General features: G+C 42.1%; 2 protein-coding genes across 5 annotated transcripts in view; both read left to right on the plus strand.

Annotated features, from left to right (window-relative positions):
- Positions 1–23,168, plus strand: part of EPS15 (epidermal growth factor receptor pathway substrate 15) — a 98,884-nt gene that overhangs the window by 28,065 nt on the left and 47,651 nt on the right. For 2 of the 4 annotated variants that reach the window (XM_077333777.1, XM_077333775.1), the window contains exons 3-5: positions 4,166–4,255; positions 4,919–4,966; positions 6,979–7,074. In XM_077333777.1, the coding sequence (XP_077189892.1) occupies positions 4,166–4,255; positions 4,919–4,966; positions 6,979–7,074 (234 nt within the window). Of the gene's footprint in view, positions 1–4,165; positions 4,256–4,918; positions 4,967–6,978; positions 7,075–23,168 lie in introns of those variants that run through there. The other 2 variants (XM_077333776.1, XM_077333778.1) reach the window with 2 other exon arrangements.
- Positions 7,083–23,168, plus strand: LOC143835699 (uncharacterized). Its single transcript, XM_077333780.1, has 2 exons — positions 7,083–8,531; positions 9,089–23,168. Exon 2 carries the CDS (start codon positions 15,768–15,770, stop codon positions 16,662–16,664), a length of 897 nt encoding a protein of 298 aa, XP_077189895.1. The 5' UTR covers positions 7,083–8,531; positions 9,089–15,767; the 3' UTR covers positions 16,665–23,168.

Genomic DNA, 23,168 nt, shown 5'->3' on the forward strand with positions numbered 1-23,168 from the left:
AGTCTTCCTTGAAAGGCTAAAACAGAAACCAAGACTAGAAGGCTGGCAATCCTGTGGTGGTTGTATAGTCACAATTATGGAGGACATTCATTCGTACAAGTTAGGTGCTGCTGTTATTATTTGGGAGGTGGCCCCCAATGGTGGTTTTTTCTTTAACATTTCAGTTTTTATCTTTTGCAAATCTAGAGTAATTTTCAGGTTTGTCTCCAGATTTAAATGTTCACAGATTTGGCCATGTTGAGTTTTGTGTATATATATTTTAAGGAAGTGCAAAATGCTGTTTTAATATACAAGTGAAAGAGTATTAACAAATCAAGTCACTTTTAGAACACAACAAGAAAGCAGGCAGAATAGTGGCAAAAAGCCTAATGTTTTCCATGATATTCCCTAAAATCTTGGCTGGAATTGATCTGTTAGTCCTAGTATCGGGTTAAAAGAAAACACACTAAAAATTGTGTTTCTAAGTTTTATACAAGTTGTCACAGAGCTTGCCTTCTCAGACTAGTCTGGATCTTTGTACTTTTATTATTGTTGTTGTTGTTGTTGTTGTTATTGTTATTATTTAGATTTCTAGCCCACCACTCCCGAAAAGGCTTGTGGTGGATTACACAGGTGCATAAAATCCCCAATAAAATTACTCCTAAAACCCCTTATAAAATGCACATCAATCCATACAAGACCAAGATATAGCGATGGAAAAAACACAACCTCCACCCCCCCCATCTCTCCCAAGAGTGGACAGGGAATTGATCTCAGTCTGCCACGAGTAACTCAAGGGGGGCAGGTCTAGATCTTTCTCACCGCGCCGGCCTCAACCATCAGCCTGGCGGAAGAGCTCCGTCTTGCAGGCCCTGTGGAATGTCGACAGCGCCTGCAGGGCCCGTAGCTCTTCTGGGAGTTCAGGGGCACCCTGGCAGGGGCCAGGACCAAAAAGGCCCTGGTCGAGGCTAGATGCACTTATTGCTGGCTGGGTATGGCCAGTAAATTCACACCCGCAGAGCGTAAAACCCTGTGGGGGGCATCATGCTTTCCTGTTACTAGGGGTGACCCAAGTGACTTTCTGAGTTGTCTTCAAGTAGTACCACTCTTCCCAAATCAAAAATAAAACTTAATTAGGTATATGATAGATTGCTGGCTCAGCTGAGAGAAGTACTTAAAAGGAGCTAAAAGTAGTTCAGGAGCTTTCTTAGGAGGGGAATAGACAGCAAAAGAAAAGAGGGGTATCAAACTAAATCTAATGGATTCACATTTCAGCGTGTTTTTGGCATGACAGAACAACTGTTTCCAAATTACTTTGGCTTAATGCTATATTGAATATTTAATTAAGGTAAGATTTCACATCTGTGAAACAAATTGTCAGGGTTCAATTTTAGAGTATGAACTAATACTAAAGATAACATATTTTTTTTAACATATTTATTAATGATCTAGATAGATGAGGGGGTGGAGGGACTACTCATCAAGTTTGCAGATGACACCAAATTGGGAGGACTGGCAAATACTCCGGAAGATAGAGACAGAGTTCAACGAGATCTGAACACAATGGAAAAATGGGCAAATGAGAACAAGATGCAATTTAATAAAGATAAGTGTAAAGTTCTGCATCTGGGTCAGAAAAATGAAAAGCATGCCTACTGGATGGGGGATACGCTTCTAGGTAGCACTGTGTGTGAACGAGACCTTGGGGTACTTGTGGATTGTAAACTAAACATGAGCAGGCAGTGTGATGCAGCGGTAAAAAAGGCAAATGCCATTTTGGGCTGTATCAACAGAGGCATCACATCAAAATCACAAGATGTCATAGTCCCATTGTATACGGCACTGGTCAGACCACACCTGGAGTACTGTGTGCAGTTCTGGAGGCCTCACTTCAAGAAGGACATCGATAAAATTGAAAGGGTACAGAGGAGAGCGACGAAGATGATCTGGGGCCAAGGGACCAAGCCCTATGAAGATAGGTTGAGGGACTTGGGAATGTTCAGCCTGGAGAAAAGGAGGTTGAGAGGGGACATGATAGCCCTCTTTAAGTATTTGAAAGCTTGTCACTTGGAGGAGGGCAGGATGCTGTTTCTGCTGGCTGCAGAGGAAAGGACACGCAGTAATGGGTTTAAACTTCAAGTACAACGATATAGGCTAGATATCAGGAAAAAGTTTTTCTCAGTCAGAGTCGTTCAGCAGTGGAATAGGCTGCCTAAGGAGGTGGTGAGTGCCCCCTCACTGGAAGTCTTCAAGCAAAGGTTGGATACACACTTTTCTTGGATGCTTTAGGATGCTTAGGGCTAATCCTGCGTTGAGCAGGGGGTTGGACTAGATGGCCTGTATGGCCCCTTCCAACTCTATGATTCTATGATTCTATGATTCTATGATACTGCTTCTGAATGTGAATAGAATGTACTTTGCTCACCTACCACAGTATTGCTACATAACATCAAATAATTTTGCCCTACATCTTACAGGTAATGGTGCGGGAAACTTACAGGCATAGCGGAAGGATTGCCCTGTCTGGCACAGAGCTAATGTAACTGGTTGACTTCTAAGAATTTGTGAACCTGCTGTAGAGTTGGATCTTGCAGACCTATTCCACTGGCAGTGGCTTTTTCCTCTGGCTCAAGGATCCATTCCCTGATCCAAAGAGAGCCTCAGAATCAAACCTATAGTTTCCAGCTATCTTCATAAGTAGCCCTGATGAGTGTGTTGTAATGATCCAAATCAGGGGTTCCCAAAGCATGGATGATTGAGGCCAAATCCTTATCTGAGAGGAACAGGAATAGTTGTAGCCACTTCTTACTGTAAGTTGCTGAAACTGTTGCTCCCTGACTATTGTAGCAAAGCAGCACCAAGAATCACCCCATATGGTGAACCTAAAACTTCAAAGGAAACAACTTTTTTTTTCAAAAAAGGTGAAATTATACCACACTGTTTTCCATCTCTTGGGGAAATAGGAGGGAGAAGTTTCCACTGTCAGTTACAAGGACTAGACAACAGACTTAAAGGATCCATGGCTGCCTATTGTAATAAACTTTCTATGGATTGAGACTGACGATATGACATCCTTATCCATGCTTCCTCTATATATTTGTGAAACAGCCTGGGGTTGGAATAGGGCTTTGCTGGCTGCACCCTGATTAGCCCTGCCCTTACAGCTCCCTCCCTCCCTCCCTGGACACTAGCCACGTTCCTCTCAGATGCGCCAGAGACAGAGAGAGACACACAGAGCCCTGCCAGACCGAACAGGAGCCCTCATTCCCTCCTATTGCTCCTGCTGCGAGGGAGGCAGAGAGAGCCACGGAGCGCTGCCCCAACTGCTGACAGAGACACAGAGAGAGCCGCCCCTGCTGCGACGGAGGAAGAGAGAGACAGACAGAGAGAGCTGCCTCAAACGGCACACCAGCCCTGCTTCCCTCCTAAGAACGAGCCCTAATTACCTGCTATGCCTCCTGCTGCGAAAGAGAGAGATCTGCACCTCCCGGTGTCCCCTGGGTCCTGGCGCCCATTGTATTCCTGCTTGCAATGGGCTTTCTTGTTAGTAGTTGATATAAATAAGATTGTGTTTAGAAAAGTTACCAAATAAATCTTGGTGATGGCCTTTTCTGCCTCTTGTTCTCTTCCTAACAGGGAAAATGCAACAATTTACTCTTGGCTGGCAGTCCCATGGCATACTTAATCCTTTGACCTGAACAAGAGGCAACAGTGTCAGGGTTCATAGCAGCTACTCGGAAAACACAGTTCCTTAATGGCAATCAGTCGTTGTTGTCCCCCCACCCCCGTCTCCATTATTGCAATTCTCCCCCCCTTGAGTTCTAGAAGAGTGAATGCATCTAGTGTGTTTCCCAGCATGAATATAGTTTATGATACTAGCAAGATGAGCATTTTTCTATCTCCTTGCTGTTCAGCCCAGGCACTTGCATGTTCGCATTTCAGTGAGATCAACAATATTGGGGATTCTTTATACTAGGCCTCTTATAACTTTTGAAGTCCATGTATGAAAAGAAGTTACCGTTGAAGATAAAAAAATGTGTGGTGAAGTTACATATGCAAGTTTAAGCAAAACAAGCCTTAGTGGTTCAGAAAGTAATATAACTTGCAATATACTACTTGCTTTGTAAGGCTTCTAGTAAACAAGTTTCATTATGTCAGAACATCAGCGATGTTTCTCTTTTGGCAGGTTGATCCAGGTAATACTGGAAGAGTTTTAGCTTCTGATGCAGCTGTGTTTCTGAAAACATCTGGGCTGACAGACTTGATTCTTGGGAAGGTAGTATGATTTTTTTAAGGCTTTAGATTGGGTGAATCACAAAATGGGCATTTCTTGTAACATTCAGTAGCCATAGTTCAAGCTTACTAGGCATGATTAAGACCACTGGAAGAGACTGAAGCGCCTTTTGCTCTGTGTTGAATTGGGGTCTGTGTGTTTAATATCTCAGAACTGAATAGGGGCTTCAGCTGATTGCATCTCTGGCTTGTGTTTTCAAATATGAGTCAACTCACAATGAAATCCTTTGATTGGTTTTGGGAAAAGATGTCGATGCTATGATCCATGAAGCTGGCAGTTAAAGGAGAGGACTGGAATTTACAGTGCCATCCTAAGGAGAATTAGACAGGTGTAACTTATTCGGATTGTGCTGTTAGTCTTGTCATTCAAAATGCACAATGAAAAGTAACATGTATGATGGATATATTCTATGTAGACAGGATATGTAATCTTCTTACTCTTCACATTGTTGAGTTGTGAGAGCTGTGACATTGTTATATCCTGTAAAAGCTTGTATTGTTATGTAATCTGGTGTATTGTATTTGACAGATTCTTGCTAATCTACTAAAATATGTTTATATGGTTGGAATTATTTTCTGACACTTGTTTATTGCCAACTACTTTGGCACTATTTTTACATGCTGCTTCCATCTAACTGCCTTTTAGATTTGGGATCTGGCCGATACAGATGGAAAAGGTATTCTCAACAAACAGGTAAAACTGTGTTTCTGTTGCTACCTTCATTTGTAGCCAGTCTTTCTTACTGATACTCAACATGAATTACAAAATATAAGAAGTGATACAATCAAGCATTAAAGAACCTTCAAGAAACAATGCAATGGGAAGCATAACAAGAGAACAGTGCAAATGAAAAACTGTCTAAGGCATAACGTAATGAAGAAAAGGAGTTACAAAGACATCCTTATCCATGGTTCCTCTATATATTTGTGAAACAGCCTAGGGGTGGAATGTGTCCAGCTGTCCAAGTTGGAATAGGGCCAATTGGCCCTGCCCCTGCAGCTCCCGCCTTCCATCCCTGGACTCTAGCCTCTTTGCTCTCAGACGCGCCTCTGTGCCTGGAGCCAGCAGCAGGTAAGGGGAGAGAGCCCTGGGCAAAGGGTCGTGGTGGAGGGCTTGCTAACGAGGGCCTCCCAGCCTGCTAAGGAGCTCTGTCCTGGGCCTGCTAACGAGCTGGCCAGCCCCCGCCCGCCCCACTTAATCCGGCTGCAAGCTGCGGCCCAAAGCCACCTTAAGCTGCCTGGCCGGGGGCCAGGAGAGGGAACCCTTTCAAAGCCCGTTCTTAGGAACAGGCTTTGAAGCTAGTTACAGTATAAAATGGAATTGTTATGATAAGTGCAATAAACATTACAACAGACTACAATGCTGTCCCTTATAGAAGCGACTTCCTGTGATGTTCTGTTACAGTGTTGTTCTAATACAGGGGTAGTCAAACTGCGGCCTTCCAGATGTCCATGGACTACAATTCCCATGAGCCCCTGCCAGCGAATACATCTGGAGGGCCACAGTTTGACTACCCCTGTTCTAATCATTTTGTAACAATAAATTAAATAAATAATATCTTGTCCCTTGAATAGAAGATCAATTGGATTAGATTTTTCAAGGAAATATTTTCCAGTGGTCCCCAGCCTTTTTCGGGCCGGGGACTGGAGGGGTGGTGAGAGGGAAGCCTGGGGACCAGGGGGGAGAAGGAGGTATGGGCGCCGGTGGGCACAAACATGCAGGCGTGGAGCTACCATGCCTGCGCATTTGTGTCCGCTGGCATACCGGCCCCTGCGCCTCCCCCCTGGCGCAGCAAATTCCGCACCATGGGGGGCGGGAGGCGCACTCACTGGCATGCCCGCGCCTCCCTCCCCCCGCTACGGCCCAGTACTGAAGGCTCCACAGCCCGGGGATTGGGGAACACTGCTCTACACTATAAAGATTCACCTGCCATTCCCACACGTTAAGCTTCTGTTAAAGGGGGTACATGATTCTCTTTTGCTCTGATAATGGTCTATTTATTAATACAATCCCTTCCTACAGTCATTGCAAATTGAGACATATTTGATTCATTGTTGAAATGGTTTTACAAATTCTGGTTTATAGAAAACATTTAAGAACTGGGAATCTTTGGTGGTGTATTAGAGTAACTCAGAAACTTATGATTAATTACTATCTGAAAATGAAGAAAAATAAAGGAATTTGTTAAGGTTTATGTAGTGTAATGTTCTCATTCTCTTAACTGTGGTTAACAGATCAGTAGTGGGCTGCAAGATAGCACATTTACGATCCTCTGCAACCCTGGGCTCTCTGCTTTCTGGAAGAAGCGGCTAGTCCCCTGGTCAGTTGCATCTTAAGGCTGAAAGTTTGTCTTGTGCTTTTATCCCTGAGCCACCAGTTATCACATGAGTGGCCAAGTTTGTATAGGGCCCAGCATCCGGATTATTAGTGTTGGTTTGTGTTTGAAAGTGCATACAATGCCAAGTGATTGGTGATAACAAGACCTGAAAGTCTCAGAAGGCTAGAGGGCAGCAGGAGGGGTTGTTCTGGATTCTTCAGCTCCCTAGGGATAGATCTGTTAGTGAGAGTTCCTCTCTTCTCCAACTGCGGCATCTTGTATTGTACTGGAATCTCTTCCTGAAGTTTCCCTGAATCTTCAGGGCTATGTGTTCAGTGGCATGTACTGAACAGCTGTACTATGTTAATAACTTCTTTCTCTTCTGCAGGAATTTTTTGTGGCTCTGCGGCTTGTAGCCTGTGCACAAAATGGACTGGATGTTTCTCTGAGTAGTCTAAACTTACCTGTTTCTCCACCTAGATTTGTAAGGCTCTTTTAAAAACAATTTGTATGTTTATTCCCAAAATTTAAGTTTGAAATATAACGGTAAAGGTATCCCGTATGCAAGCATTGAATCATGTCTGACCCTTGGGGTGACGGCTTCTAGCATTTTCTTGGCAGACTCAATACAGGGTGGTTTGCCATTCCCTTCCCCAATCGTTACCATTTTATCCCCCAGCAAGCTGGGTACTCATTTTACCAACCTCGGAAGGATGGAAGGATGGCTTTTGGGATTGAACTCCCAGCCTCATGGTCAGAGCTTCAGACAGCATGTCGACTGCCTTACCACCCAGCGCCACAAGAGTTTGAAATATGCTTATCACTAAATTATTGATACAGTATGAGTATATTTGGGTGTTCCTTTTTTTATGTGCATGTTTGAAAGTACCTTAATTGTTTGAACATGAGGGTAAGGTTTTAGTATAAAACATTTCCAGTATAATGTGATGGCATTGATTCTTTAAGAGAAGAAATAAAGCACTAATTACAGTATGGATTGTTATATGTAGAAATCAGTATGCTATTTTCTTTTATACTGACTTTTCCTAAAATATAATAGCTTAGGAAAGTTATTGAATTAAAACTGGAACAGTACGATATTAATCCAAAAGAATTCATTAATACTGTTTTGTACTCTGTATATCACTGCCCTTAATCTACTGCTTTTTCTTCATGAATTCATGTGGAGTGGTGATGAACAACATTCTCATTTATTTCTTTTTAGCTTGATTTTACCCTGCTTTCTCTGAAAACTTTTTACTCATGAGTTCTTTGAGTGTTTGTGATCGTAATGCATATGTGGAAACTCCCTTTCCCAAAAACGCTTGCAAGGGGTGGTAGCGATGGCAGGGAGCTCAGGGTAGGAAGTCTTAAGCAGGCCTCATTTTAAAGATTTGGTTGCTTTTGCATAGTGCTACCTCCTTCATGGGAAACTATAACAATAGTGTAATGGCTGTAGAATTCAGCAAGAGTATATATTTGAATCCCCTTCAAGGATCGCTGCCTTGCAGTGGCAAAGGGGCTTGCGTAGCTCAGTGAAGCTATGAGCTATGCCGTGCAGGGCCACCCAAGACGGACAGATCATAGCAGAGAGCTCTGACAAAAGGTGATCCACTGAAGAAGGAAATGGCAAACCACTCCAGTATCCTTGCCATGAAAACCCAATGGACAAGTTCAAAAGGCAAAACGATATGACGTCGGAAGATGAGCTCCTCCGGTGTCCAATATGCTACTGGGGATGAGCAGACGGCTAGTACGAGTAGTGCCAGAATGAATAAAGTGACTGGACCGAAGCCAAAAGGACGCTCAATTGTGGTAATAACTGGTGGCGAAAAGACAGTCCGATGCTGTAAAGATTTTTATTCCATAGGAACCTGCAATGTCAGATCCATGAATCAAGGCAAGCTGGACGTGGTTAAACAAGAGATGACAAGACTAAAGGTAAAGGTAAAGGTATCCCCTGTGCAAGCACCAAGTCATGTCTGACCCTTGGGGTGACGCCCTCCAGCGTTTTCATGGCAGACTCAATACGGGGTGGTTTGCCAGTGCCTTCCCCAGTCATTACCGTTTACCCCCCAGCAAGCTGGGTACTCATTTTACCGACCTCGGAAGGATGGAAGGCTGAGTCAACCTTGAGCCGGCCGCTGGGATTGAACTCCCAGCCTCATGGGCAAAGCTTTCAGACAGCTGCCTTACCACTCTGCGCCACAAGAGGGTCTGGAATTCTCTGTAGATAGCTCGCAGCCATGGTCCTGCCATGGATGGGGGTTGCCACTATTGTGGCACTCCCACATTTTGCAGTTCCTCAGGGGTGCTGCCTTCAGCCAGGCATCACTTCCCCACATAGAAGCTGAATGTAGTTCTATCTGTTCTGACCAAAGCAGTGTTTGAGCACATCAGATCAATTCCTCTATCCAAATTAAGTCTCAAAACTCTTTTTTTAGTTGCTGTCACTTCAATTAGTAAAGTTTTATAGTTGGGTGCTCTTTCCATTCCAGGGTGGTATTAAGGAAGATCCACTGTTCAGACCAAAGGTGGATTATTGTTTCCACTTGTCTCAAGACAAGACTAAACAGCGACATTTTAGGAATCAGTGAACCAAAATGGACAGGAATGGGTGAATTTAATTCAGATGACCATCAGGTATACTACTGTGGACAAGAATCTTGCAGAAGAAATGGAATAGCCTTCATAATCAATAAGAGAGCAGGAAAAGCAGTACTGGGATACAATCCCCAAAATGACAGAATGATCTCAGTTTGAATCCAAGGCAAACCATTCAACATCACAGTAATCCAGGTCTATGCCCCAACCACTGCTGCTGAAGAGGATGGAGTTGACCAGTTCTATGAAGCCCTACAACACCTTCTAGAAGCAACGCCAAAAAATGATGTGCTTATCATCATGGGGGATTGGAATGCTAAAGTAGGAAGCCAAAAGATAACCGGGATAACAGGCAAGTTTGGCCTTGGAGTACAAAATGAAGCAGGGCACAGGCTGGTAAAATTTTGTCAAGAGAATACAATGGTCATAGCAAACACTCTTTTTCAACAACCCAAGAGACAAATCTACACATGGACATCACCAGACGGTCAACACAGAAATCAGATTGACTATGTGATCTGCAGCCAAAGAGCTATATACAGTCAGTAAAAACAAGACCAGGAGCTGATTGTGGTTCAGATCATCAGCTTCTTGTTGCAAAATTTAGGCTTAATTTGAAGAAAGTAGGGAAAAGCACTAGGCCACTCAGGTATGAACTAAATCATATCCCCGACGAATATACATTAGAGGAGACAAATAGATTTAAGGAATTAGATCTGATAGACAGAGTGCCTGAAGAACTATGGACGGAGGTCGCAACATTGTACAACAGGTAGCAACTAAAATCATCCCAAAGAAAAAGAAATGCAACAAATCAAAATGGCTGTCTGGGGAAGCTTTACAAATAGCTAAGGAGAGAAGGGAAGTGAAAGGCAAGGGAGAAAGAGAATCATAGAATCATAGAGTTGGAAGGGGCCATACAGGCCATCTAGTCCAACTCCCCGCTCTACGCAGGATCAGCCCTAACCATCCTAAAGCATCCAAGAAAAGTGTGTATCCAACCTTTGCTTGAAGACTGCCAGTGAGGGGGAGCTCACCACCTCCTTAGGCAGCCTATTCCACTGCTGAACTACTCTGACTGTAAAAATTTTTTTCTTGATATCAAGCCTATATCGTTGTACTTGTAGTTTAAACCCATTACTGTGTGTCCTCTCCTCTGTAGCCAACGGAAACAGCATCCTGCCCTCCTCCAAGTGACAACCTTTCAAATACTTAAAGAGGGCTATCATGTCCCCTCTCAACCTCCTTTTCTCCAGGCTGAACATTCCCAAGTCCCTCAACCTATCTTCAGAGGGCTTGGTTCCTTGGCCCCAGATCATCTTCGTCGCTCTCCTCTGTACCCTTTCAATTTTATCTATGTCCTTCTTGAAGTGAGGCCTCCAGAACTGCACACAGTACTCCAGGTGTGGTCTGACCAGTGCTGTATACAATGGGACTATGACATCTTGTGATTTTGATGTGATGCCCCTGTTGATACAGCCCAAAATGGCATTTGCCTTTTTTACCGCTGCATCACATTGCCTGCTCATGTTTAGTTTACAATCCACAAGTACCCCAAGGTCTCGTTCACACACAGTGTTACCTAGAAGCGTATCCCCCATCCAGTAGGCATGCTTTTCATTTTTCTGACCCAGATGCAGAACTTTACACTTTATTATATTGCAACTTGTTCTGATTTGCCCATTTTTACCTGGTCAGATCTCGTTGAACTCTGTCTCTATCTTCTGGTGTATTTGCCAGTCCTCCCAATTTGGTGTCATCTGCAAACTTGATGAGTAGTCCCTCCACCCCCTCATCTAGATCATTAATAAATATGTTAAAAAGTACCGGACCGAGCCCTGAGGTACCCCACTACTCACCTCCCTCCAGTCTGATGAAACACCATTGACAACGACTCTTTGAGTGTGGTTCTCTAACCAATTCCCTATCCACCTAAGTATCTGAAAATTCAGATTGCAGTCCTTCAATTTATCCATCAGAACATCACCGGGAACCTTATCAAAAGCTTTACTAAAATCCAACTAAACGACATCAACCAAATTTTCACGATTCAGCAAACCTGTTGTTGTTGTTGTTGTTGTTATTATTATTATTATTATTAGATTTATTTCCCGCCTCTCCCGATAGGCTCGAGGCGGGTCACAACAACTAATCCCATTAAAATTCCCATTAAAATATCAATCTACTAACATGGCGGCTAAAAATCCCATCCCTCCCCCAATTATTAAGAGGTGAAGAGGAAAGGATAGGGGAGTAGCGTACACTCCAACTCCTGTTACTTGGTCAAAAAAGGAAACCAGGTTGGTCTGACAGGACCTGTTGGAGACAAATCCATGCTGACTTCCTTGGATCACCAAATTGTCCTCCAGATGTTTGCAGATCGCTCCCATTAATATCTGCTCCATTTTCTTCCCCACAACAGAGGTCAGACTCACTGGTCTGTAGTTTCCCGGATCTTCCTTCCTCCCTTTTTTGAAGATCCGAATAACATTTGCTCTCTTCCAGTCCTCCGGGACATCTCCAGTCCTTAAAGAGGTCCCGAAGATGATGGACAAGGGTTCTGCAAGTTCTCCGGAAAGATCTTTGAGCACTCTCGGGTGCATTTCATCCGGCCCAAGGGATTTGAACTCATCCAGTGCAGCTAAATGCCTCTCGACAACCTCTCTATCCATGTCAACCTGCCACCCAGACACTATCCTTTGGCTACTGCTGTCTCTAGATGTGCCTAAACCCTTTGACCTGTGGGAAAAAAACAGATGTAAAATAGGCACTAAGCCTTTCTGCTTTCTCTGCATCTTCCATTAGAGTTTGTCCATCTGCACCCAACAACGGTACACCCAATTGAATGCAGAAATGAGAAAGATACACCCAATTGAATGCAGAATTCCAGAGAAAAGCTAGAAGAGATAATAATGCCTTCTTAAATGAACAGCGCAAACAAATAGAAGAAAACAATAGAATAGGGAGGACCAGAGATCTTTTCAAGAAAATTGGAGATATGAAGAGAACGTTTCATGCAAAGATGGGTATGATAAGGGACCAAAATGTTGGGGACCTCACAGAAGCAGAAGAGATTTTTAAAAGGTGGCAAAATTATACAGAACAACTATACAAGAGCGAGAACTTCCAGAAGTACAAGCAGGATTTCGAACAACAACAACAAATGTACTGCAAGAGGCTTCTACCCAAAGTGGGTGAATGGTAAGCTTGCTCGCTACCACTTATATTTTTATTTATGCTTCTTAAGGTGTTGGTTATCACCTTTAAGGCCATACGCAGTCTGGGCCCATTACCTGAGGGACTGCCTCTCTACCTACATTTCACAAAGAGCCTTGCGCTCTACTGCATCCAACCTCCTGGTGGTCCCTGGCCCCAAAGGAGCCCGCTTGACCTCAACCAGGGCAAGAGCTTTCTCCATTCTGGTCCCCACCTGGTGGAATGAGCTCCCAGAGGAGATCAGGGCCCTGACAGAACCTAAACAGTTCCAAAAGGGGAGTTCCTCTGCCAGACATTTGGTTGAGCTTGACCCAAACGACTGCTTTCAATTAGCTCCCAAGCCCCCCCCCCCTACTACAACTGACACTAATCAGCTTTACCCACTGGGTCCTAGCAAGAGTTGAGCTGAGGCTCTTGCAATTTCTATTTTATAATGTTATTGTTATGATCTTGTTATTATTGTTATAATGTTATTACTGTTATCACCTGTTACCATATGTTATCTGTATCTTTTCCTGTTTTCTGTAAACCGCCCTGAGCCCTCGGGGAGGGCAGTATATAAATATAATTAATTAATATATATATATATAAATAAATATTCCAAAATATGTACTGAGTACTATGAACTATGTCACTGTACTGAATGTTAGTGATATCCATGCTTTCACCAAATTATCTTACACAGGGTCATCATTTCATTCAAATATATTGTTGTTGTTAGTTGCGAAGTCGTATCCGACCCATCGCGACCCCATGGACAATGATCCTCCAGGCCTTCCTGTCCTCTACCATTCCCCGGAGTCCATTTAAGTTTGCACCTACTGCTTCAGTGACTCCATCCAGCCACCTCATTCTCTGTCGTCCCCTTCTTCTTTTGCCCTCGATCGCTCCCAGCATTAGGCTCTTCTCCAAGGAGTCCTTCCTTCTCATGAGGTGGCCAAAGTATTTGAGTTTCATCTTCAGGATCTGGCCTTCTAAGGAGCAGGCAGGGCTGATCTCCTCTAGGACTGACCGGTTTGTTCGCCCTGCAGTCCAAGGGACTCGCAAGAGTCTTCTCCAGCACCAGAGTTCAAAAGCCTCAATTCTTTGACGCTCGGCCTTCCTTATGGTCCAACCTTCACAGCCATACATTGCAACTGGGAATACCATAGCCTTGACTAAATGCCCTTTTGTTGGCAGGGTGATGTCTCTGCTTTTTAGGATGCTATCTAGATTTGCCATAGCTTTCCTCCCCAGGAGCAAGCGTCTTTTAATTTCTTTGCTGCAGTCCCCATCTGCAGTGATCTTGGAGCCCAGGAAAATAAAATCTGTCACTATTTCCATTTCTTCCCCATCTATTTGCCAGGAATTGAGCGGGCCGGATGCTATGATCTTCGTTTTCTTGATGTTGAGTTTCAAGCCAACTTTTGCACTCTCCTCCTTCACCCGCATCAACAAGCTCTTTAGTTCCTCTTCGCTTTCTGCCATTAGAGTGGTATCATCTGATATCTGAGGTTGTTGATATTTCTCCCTGCAATCTTGATCCCAATTTGTGACTCCTCTAATCCTGCCTTTCTCATGATGTGCTCCACATACAAGTTAAATAGGCAAGGCAACAGTATACAGCCTTGCCGAACTCCTTTCTCAATTTTGAACCAATCAGTGATTCCATGTTCAGTTCTCACTGTTGCTTCTTGACCTGCATATAAGTTTCTCAAGAGACATATAAGATGCTCTGGTATTCCCATCTGTTTAAGAACTTGCCTGGAGGCTGGAAGCGATTGGAAGATGGCGCTGTAGCAGCCCGTATCTAATGGGCTCTCAAACCAAACTGAGGGGCAGGAGCAGCAGCCCCTGTCAGACTTGAGCGAGGTGCGCAAACCTTGCTCGTGGTCGCTGCGGGAGCCGGGAACGGCATCCAGAGGGTCCTACAGATCCGTGGAGAATAAGTTCTCCGGATCTCCGAAGTTTGTGTCTGAGGCCCAGACGGCAGCTAAATCGAAAGTAAAATTCTAAGCTTGAGACGACCAGCTGTATGAAACCCTGCACTTCCCTCCGGCTGTTTCAACCTCTCGGCTAGCCTTTCACAGCTCAAGCAACTGACAAAAGGAGCGGAATCATCAGCATAAAGACTACGGAAGTCAAACCAGCTAAATACACTCGGTAGAACAGAGAGAAGGAAAAGCTTAAATTCTTACCGACAGAGAACGCGGCAGGAATTGTTTACAATTCACGGAGATCGCTTGGTTGATAACTACCAGGCTTCTCAACTCTCGCGAGACGTCTGTCTGGGATTTGCGGTGGATGTGTGCAGCGGAGTTAATGAATATTGCAATGGAGGAAGGACCCATCTTAGATGTTTAACTTGCGCCTGCCTGAGTGGATTATAATTTGTTGACTCTGCTTTCCTTTTTCCTGGTTGCTTTCTGCCCCCTTTTTGCCCTCACATTTTTTTTCCTTTTCATCACTCTTTTCAGTATAACATCCCAGGAACTAATCTGTGGGACACTGAACTATTTTGGGGGACATTCCAAAATAAATAAATAAATAAAAATAAAAAAAAAATTTCTTTTCACTCTGTACACATTTCCACTGATATTTTTACAGTCCTGGCCCTTCCTCTCCTCTTTTGTCACTTCTTTTTTTTTCTTTTTTAGACAAAGTTCTTGTTTACTTGTGGCTGTTATTCTTATAATAGTTTTTTAAATTTTTAACACTCCTCTGCAAGTTAACATACGCCTGGTGGATTAATCTATTTTTGGAGCTACAGTTGATTCTGGAAGGAGATATCTTTCTACCCCCCCTTATCCCCTCCCTTCTTTTTTCCTATGCTTTTTTTTGTTTTGTTCTGTTATCTGCAGGGTCTAAAGAGAGAGTCGGTCCCACCAACCAGAAGTTGGAAGAAATCAACGATCTAAGCCCATCACATTGGTACAAAAGATTAGTATCTCATAGATAATAGATTAACAGAGTGTATGAATGCTTAGGCTGTTAATCTGCTAGAGTATTGATCTAATGATTATAGCAATGTGTTAAAGCAAGTCCTCAAAGTTGAAGAAATAATAGCAATATATATTAATCTATAACTCTGTATTTAAAACTCTGTTTACTGTACTGACATTGTGAAAGCGGTCATAAAGTCAAATTACAGTGTGGGCTTTTGAGCAAAACAAAATTTTTGATGACAGACAGATTAAGACCTCGCCCAAAGCAAATCAGATCCCCTAAATCAGAAGTTACTATAACCAATTTTTGGAAGAGGAGAAAGGAGATGGCTGAAGCAAGGAAGGAGGCAGAAGCAGAAAAAAAAAGAAACAGATCGGGGGAACAGAAGCAGAAGAGAAGGAAAGTGATATTGAAAACCTAACCAATGCACAGATGTACTGCCTATTATGTAAGGGCAATTCAGAGATACTAGAAGCAGTTAAAAAGGTTGAAAAGGAGGTTCAAGACATCAAGAAAGAACTTTCAGACAGAATTGATGGTCTGGAAAAAGTAGTTGACAAAAACATAAATCAGCTGGCAACACACCAAACGAGAATCCAATGTGTGGAAGATAATCAGCAGGAGCGGGAAAGAGTGGCAGAAGACAAGTTCGAAGTCCTAGAAGTAGAATCCAAAGCCAGGAACATAAAAATTAAAGGCATGCCGGAAGAATTTGGGAAAACAGACCTGAGGAAGGAAATTACTGAAAGCTTGGAAGATTATTTAGAGGAGGAAGAGATCCGGATCGACAAAGTATACAGAGTGTACTCAAAGGCTGCTGCACGCAAGAAACAACCAAGAGATATTCTTGTAAGTTTCGATAGCAAAGTAATAAGAAATAACTTGCTCCAAAAGCTTCGGGAGACGCCGCTGAAATTGGCAGACCAAGAAATACAAATCTTTCAAGATTTGCCAGCAGACACACTACGGAAAAGAGCACAATTTCATTTTTTGCGACAGATCCTAATTGCCAAAGAGATAAGATACTTTTGGAGAATTCCATTTGCCCTGGAAGTGATATTACCACCGGGAAGAAAAACTATCCGAATGCTCCAACAGGCTCAAGAGCTTGCCGACAACTTATCTCAAGGCACCTCAGGGGCAGGATCACCCAAGACTTCCCCAACAAGAGCGGAAACTACGCGTCGATTAGTTCAACTCTGCGACGATAGATCATCCCATCTAACACAAGCAACGGGAACACAAGCCACCCCTCCTCAAGCAGAACAAGGAGCAACCGCACCAACACGAAAGAATGGAGAAGCTAAAGGTGTTATCCGTAAACGCTAATGGCCTGAATTCACCGGCCAAACGCACCAAATTCTTCAATCAACTCAAAAAACTGAGAGCAGATATTTACTGTATACAGGAAACAAATGTGAGGGGAAAAAATTTAAATGTATTATCAACAAGAAAACTAGGAAGAGAATTTGCAGCTTCTGCCACAGTGAAAAAAAGAGGGGTGATAATCTATATCGCGAACCCCAACATTAAGGTTGAGCAGAAAATCCAAGATAATGATGGCCATTTTTTAACACTTGAAATACAGCTACCAGATGGTCAGAAATACACATTGACAAACATATATGCTCCCAACAATGCGAAGGACAAGTTCTTCGAAGAATTTTTTGGATTATAATCGGAGACTTTAATGCAGTAATGAACCCCTCGCTGGACAGATCACATAACCGACAGGGAGCATATTTTCCGAAATTGGCAAAGCGCAACATTTACCTCAATTTACTAATAGATCTTTGGAGAGACCTCCATCCCAAAAGCAAACAGTACACCTTCTATTCTTCTCGACACTCCTCATACTCCAGAATAGACCAATGCTGGTGTTCAAAATCGTTATTACCAAAAGTGGCAAATATGGAAATACTCCCCAATACCTTTGCAGATCATAACCCAATCTGGGCAGAATTTTCCTTCTGCAGAGCTGGTATGCGAAGATGGAGAATGAATGAATATATTCTAGAAGACAAATAGAATCTGAATCTGTGCGAAGCTGACTTAAAAGAATTCTTCAAACTTAACTGCACAAAAGAGATTCCATTATCCACGGTCTGGGATGCGAGTAAAGTGTATATACGAGGAAGACTGATAAGCCTGAACTCCGCCAAAAGGAAAAAGAAAGAAAAAGAGCTGAATGAAATTGTCTGGTCAATTCGGCAATTAGAAATCCAGCACCAAGCCCATCTGTCTAAGAAGACAGCCAGACAAATAACTCTCTTAAGACTAAAAAGAGATGCATTGGAAACCGAAGATATGAGGAAAAAACTGGATTGGATAAAACAAAAGAACTTTGAACATGCTGACAAACCTGGAAGATGGCTGGCATATAAATTAAAAGGAAATCATAACAAAAGTGTTATATCCAGCCTTAAAAATGGAGACAATCACTTCCGTACAGATCCGGAAATACAACAATGTCTCTCAAACTTTTTCCAAAATTTATACCAAACAGACGAAGAAACTGTACCTGACAGTATGGAATATCTTGGAGGCACCCCATCCTTAACTTTCACAGACGAGCAACGAAAGATATTAAATCAGAGATTCTCAGCTCAGGAACTGGCTGAAGCGGTAACAGCTATGAAACTAAATAAGGCCCCAGGCCCAGATGGCCTTTCCGCAACTTATTATAAGAAATTAAATCATATATTATTACCAGTTCTGACACAGATGTTGAATGAAGTAGTGGACAATTCTGGAAAATCACTCCCCAAATCGTGGCAGCAAGCGTCGATAACACTCATATACAAAGAAGGCATGAACTCATTATCGCCAAATGCTTATAGACCAATATCACTACTTAACGTGGATTATAAAATTTTTGCAAAGGCCTTAGCAGAAAGACTGAAGATATGCCTTAATGAAATCCTCCACCCAGATCAAACAGGATTCATGCCCAAAAGGCATATGAAAAACAATGTCAGATTTGTCCTTAATGCAATGGAGGTGGTCCATACTAAAGGAATCCAAGCGGCTTTTGTGTTTTTAGACGCTGAAAAAGCTTTTGACAAGGTGCAATGGAAGTTCCTATTGGCCACGCTTACCCAACAATAAATGTGGGGACAATTTCTGGAACCTAATTAAGCACGTATACTCAAAGCAGGAGGCAAGAATTTTGGTTAATGGAATGTTAACTAAGGACCCTATCCAAATTGGGAACGGAACCAGACAAGGATGTCCGCTATCCCCTCTACTATTCAACCTGGTATTGGAGTCACTAGCTCGTAAAATTCGAGCAAACGCAAAGCTCTCGGGACTTATGATTGCTGGAGAAGAATTTAAACTCAAAAGCTAGGCTGATGATGTTGTTTGTCTATTAACCAATCCAATCTCCACCCTAGAATTGTTGTTTGAAGAGATAAACACTTTTGGGAAACACTCTGGATACAGGGTAAACCTTTCTAAAACCAAGATTATGCTATTCGGCATGTCTGACTTGAATATAGAGATAACCAAAAGGGCATTAAGGTGTTAGATCAACACCAAAAAGGTCAAATATCTAGGAGTCCAAATTGGAAACCGCTCTGATACCTTGTTTGCAAACAACTACGGGGAGCTCTGGTTACAAATCCAACAGGACATTAAGAAGTGGAACAGCCTGAACCTTTCGTTGTCAGCAAGAATGGCCACAGTAAAAATGTCAATATTACCAAAAATTTAACTTCCTCTTTCAAACCCTGCCAATAGATATCAACGACTCTGTAGTAAATAAATGGCAGTCTGAAATAAATAAGTTCATCTGGAACTATAAGAGGCCAAGAATTGCCTTTAAAATTTTACAAGATGACAAGAAGAGAGGGGGACAGGGCGTCCCAAATCTAAAATTATACCTACATGCGGCAACACTGACAGCAGTGGCAGATTGGATAACTGACCCAACGACAAGAGACTTGGTGTTGGAAAAGGTAGATAGTAAGCAAAGCTTTCATGAAATGCTCTGGCCCTCCCTGAAAACAAAAGGAAAGGAAAAACCTAAGGTCAACTTTTGGACAAGATCTCTTTTAAAGATCTTGAATAAATACAAAAAAAGACTTTGCTCCTCATCATATTTATTGAAATCGCCAATAGAGGCGTAGTTTTCCAGACAGCAGCAAAAAAGAATAACATGCCCAATGTACAAGGACTTGTTAACGAGAACAGGTGAGCTCAAGAGTCTGCAAGAATTAAACAAAGAAGGATATGAGCTACGATGGATGGAGTACAACCAACTGAAAGCTAGACTAAAAACAGACTTTGAGATTCGAGTGGACAAAAACTCGCCTCTTAGTGATTTCGAAAACATGTTACTGCTCAAAAAACCACACCTACAGGGCCAGATCTATAAACTTCTTTTGAAATACGAGACGTAAAGAATTGTATGATTAAATGGATGCAAAACCTGGGCTCCATAATTGCCATGGAGGAATGGGAACGAGTTTGGACCAAAATTCCTAAACAAACCAACAGCCAGATTTTAAGGGAAAACTGGTATAAGATGTTTTATAGATGGTATATTACTCCAAAGGTCATTGCAAAAATCTCAGATAATAAATGTTGGAAATGTAATAAAGCAATAGGTTCCTTTTATCACATGTGGTGGAATTGTGATAAAGCAAAAAAGTATTGGGCTAAAATACATATGGTGTTACAGGAAATATTTAAAATGCGATACCCAATGAAGCCTGAATCTATGTTGCTAAGTTTCCACCCAAGTGCTTTATCAAATTCTTCTAGAATCCTCTTCTTCCATGCAACTATGGCGGCACGGTTGGTGTGGGCGAAGCACTGGAAGGCGACTGAGACTCCAACTATCTCTACATGGCTTGACAAATTAGCGGACTTAGCAAAAATGGCAAGACTCACTAACATGGTTATGAAGAAACCACCGGAAGAATATGATGAACAGTGGAGTGATTATCTGGACTTTCTTAAGAAAGACAGCAGTAACTGTTAGGTTAGGACCAATATGCAATGGGAACTGACTATATATTTCTTGAGATAATATTAGACTACACTACGTATGGTATACTTGTATAGACGATGTATAGACAATGAAATAATTACTTATCAGCTGGTCGCTTTTTTCTCTTTTACCTTTCTGTAAATGCTTTATATGTTGGTAATTTAATCTCTAGTTCCTCTTGTCTCTTCGAAATCTTGCCTATGCTTCTGGAAGTTCTTGGTCCACATACTGCTGGAGCCTAGCTTGTACAATTTTGAGCATAACTTTGCTAGCATGAGAAATGAGTGCAATTGTGCGTTAATTTGAACATTCTTTGACATTGCCCTTCTTTGGGATTGGAATGTAAACTGACCTTTAAGGGCAATGATATACAGAGTAGAAAACAGTATTAATGAATTCTTTTGGATTAATATAGTACTGTTCCAGACTTCAGCCATATCTGTTGGTAAAGCTGTGTACCAACCAGTCTTCAAAATAGTTGTGATAGCAGTCACCACTGTAGTATCACAGTGTTCTTTTGTCAAGTAGAAGCCAGTTTCACTATATTCTATTTTTTAAACCAATGTTGATACTGTTGTAAGCAAGCAGAGTCAGTTGCTCACACCTAGTAGAAACATATGAAAGATGAGGCCAGAACATTGACAGTGCAATTCTGATTAGAAAACTTTTAAAATTCATTTTAAGCAGGGAAATGTTTTTACACACTGTCTTGGTTTTTAAAGCTGGATTTTACTTGAGTGATGTTTTACTGTTTTATTTTCCTTTGTTCAATATAAAAGCTCTATGGATCCGTGCTTTGAGCAGTGTTACAATTTGAAATTTCATTTATACTCTCTATGTATTTCCCTAAAGACAAAAGGAGTAAAAACATTTTTTGCAGCATCCAAAGATATAGTAAGATTTTGATCTGAGAGTAGAAAGAGGACAGTCATAGAAATTCACCATGGTAGAATAAAGTGACATCTTAAGTTATAATATAGAAGACTTTCCAATAAAATATGAGAGATTATATCTATTTAGCAAGGGAGCAAGAACGAATTCTGTCAGAGTACAGAAGATGCAAAAAGTGTCTTCTCATAGCATGAATAAAACCCTAAGATCACCAGGTGTGGTCAGATGATAAGCATAGAAGGGAAGAGAATCAGAGGGAAGTATTCTAAAATATTGTGATGAACAAAAACAATTAGCGTGAAAACCAAAACTATTATACTCAAACTATTATAATCACTGTCTAATCCATTTTTAATTGTAATTACTGATTCAGTAAGTCCCATTTCCTTGATATATTTTGGTTGTTTTATTTTGCAAGCCGTCTCAGGCAAATAAGTTCCTTGGAGAGGTGGCATGAAAATGCACTAAATAAATGGAGTTACAGCCCTCAGATTCATGAAGACAGGCAGCAAACAGTCCTCTGTGTTAAGTTAAGACTACTTACTTTAGCTGTAACAAAAAAGATCAATATAAAATAATCTCTCAAAAAATCATGGCACTGACAGAACAGTGAAACAAGTTTAAGTCTAATAAAATAAAGAAACTATCCTTTCTATCAATTTCTGAACCTTTCAAGTATTGCTTTTAAAACTTTGGTTCAGGCTTTGGCCTAAAATGGACTAAAGGACCCTCTGCATTCAGAAGTAGTGAATCCTCTGAATACAAGTGCTAGGAGGTAACATCAGGAAAAGGCTTGGCCTCTGTGCCCTGCTCATTGGCACTCCTGGGTAACTAGATGGCCACTGTATAAAATAGAATGTTAGACTGGATAAACTACTGGTTTAATCTCTCAGGGCTCTTTTTATGTACTCTCACTGACTTGGGGCCCCTTGTGGGGGATCCTTCAGGTAACTGGGAGAGGGAGGATGCTGGGTCTCTCCTGAGTTAATCAGGGTACTTCATATCTGGAGAGATCAAAGTATGAGTTTATTGTATCCAGTAGTCATATATTATCACAGTGAGGTCAAATATATATTTGTCAAATATAGAAAAAGTGTTTTTATTATTGCGTATCTCAGTTCACCTGGGAATCAGGCTACTTAGCCTGATTTTTCTTGGATTTGTGCAAGCTGGTAGAGGGGAACGCTAAAAGAAATGCCTCGGGTTTGAGGGTGGGCTTTGCGAGTGACAGTACTTTCCTTTGGCCAGTTGTTGAGGGAGAATGAGTAGGATACTATCATAAAGTGCTGCAAGTATGAATATGTCCCCTGTAGATCCAGAATATTGTTCCTTCTACCTCAGTACTGTCTGTCATATCTGGCAACAATTTGCTGGAGTCTCAGATATAAAAATTGGTTCCCTCTGCCAGTCATCTGACATTCTTTTATTTGGAGATGCCAGGAATTGAACCTTGACCTTTACCACTTCCATTTTTGTCTACTGCATGAAAGGCTGAGTCATCTTTCATAGAAACAACTTATAGCCTGTTCAACCATAGCATATTTGTTTGTTCCATTTTAAGTGCTAAATAGCTCTCATTGAATAAGATCTATGTCCTGCTAGCTAGCTGCTTTTTAAAAGCCCTTTTCTGTCAATCTGATCTTTTCTGTCAATCTGATCTGAGAGCCAGTTTGGTGTAGTGGTTAGGAGTGCGGACTTCTAATCTGGCATGCCGGGTTCGATTCTGCGCTCCTCCACATGCAACCAGCTGGGTGACCTTGGGCTCGCCACGGCACTGATAAAACTGTTCTGACCGGGCAGTGATATCAGCGCTCTCTCAGCCTCACCCACCCCACAGGGTGTCTGTTGTGGGGAGAGGAAAGGGAAGGCAACTGTAAGCCGCTTTGAGCCTCCTTCGGGTAGGGAAAAGCGGCATATAAGAACCAACTCTTCTTCTTCTTATTTAT

Source organism: Paroedura picta, chromosome 4 (genome assembly GCF_049243985.1).
Source record: "Paroedura picta isolate Pp20150507F chromosome 4, Ppicta_v3.0, whole genome shotgun sequence".
Lineage (NCBI taxonomy): Eukaryota > Metazoa > Chordata > Lepidosauria > Squamata > Gekkonidae > Paroedura > Paroedura picta.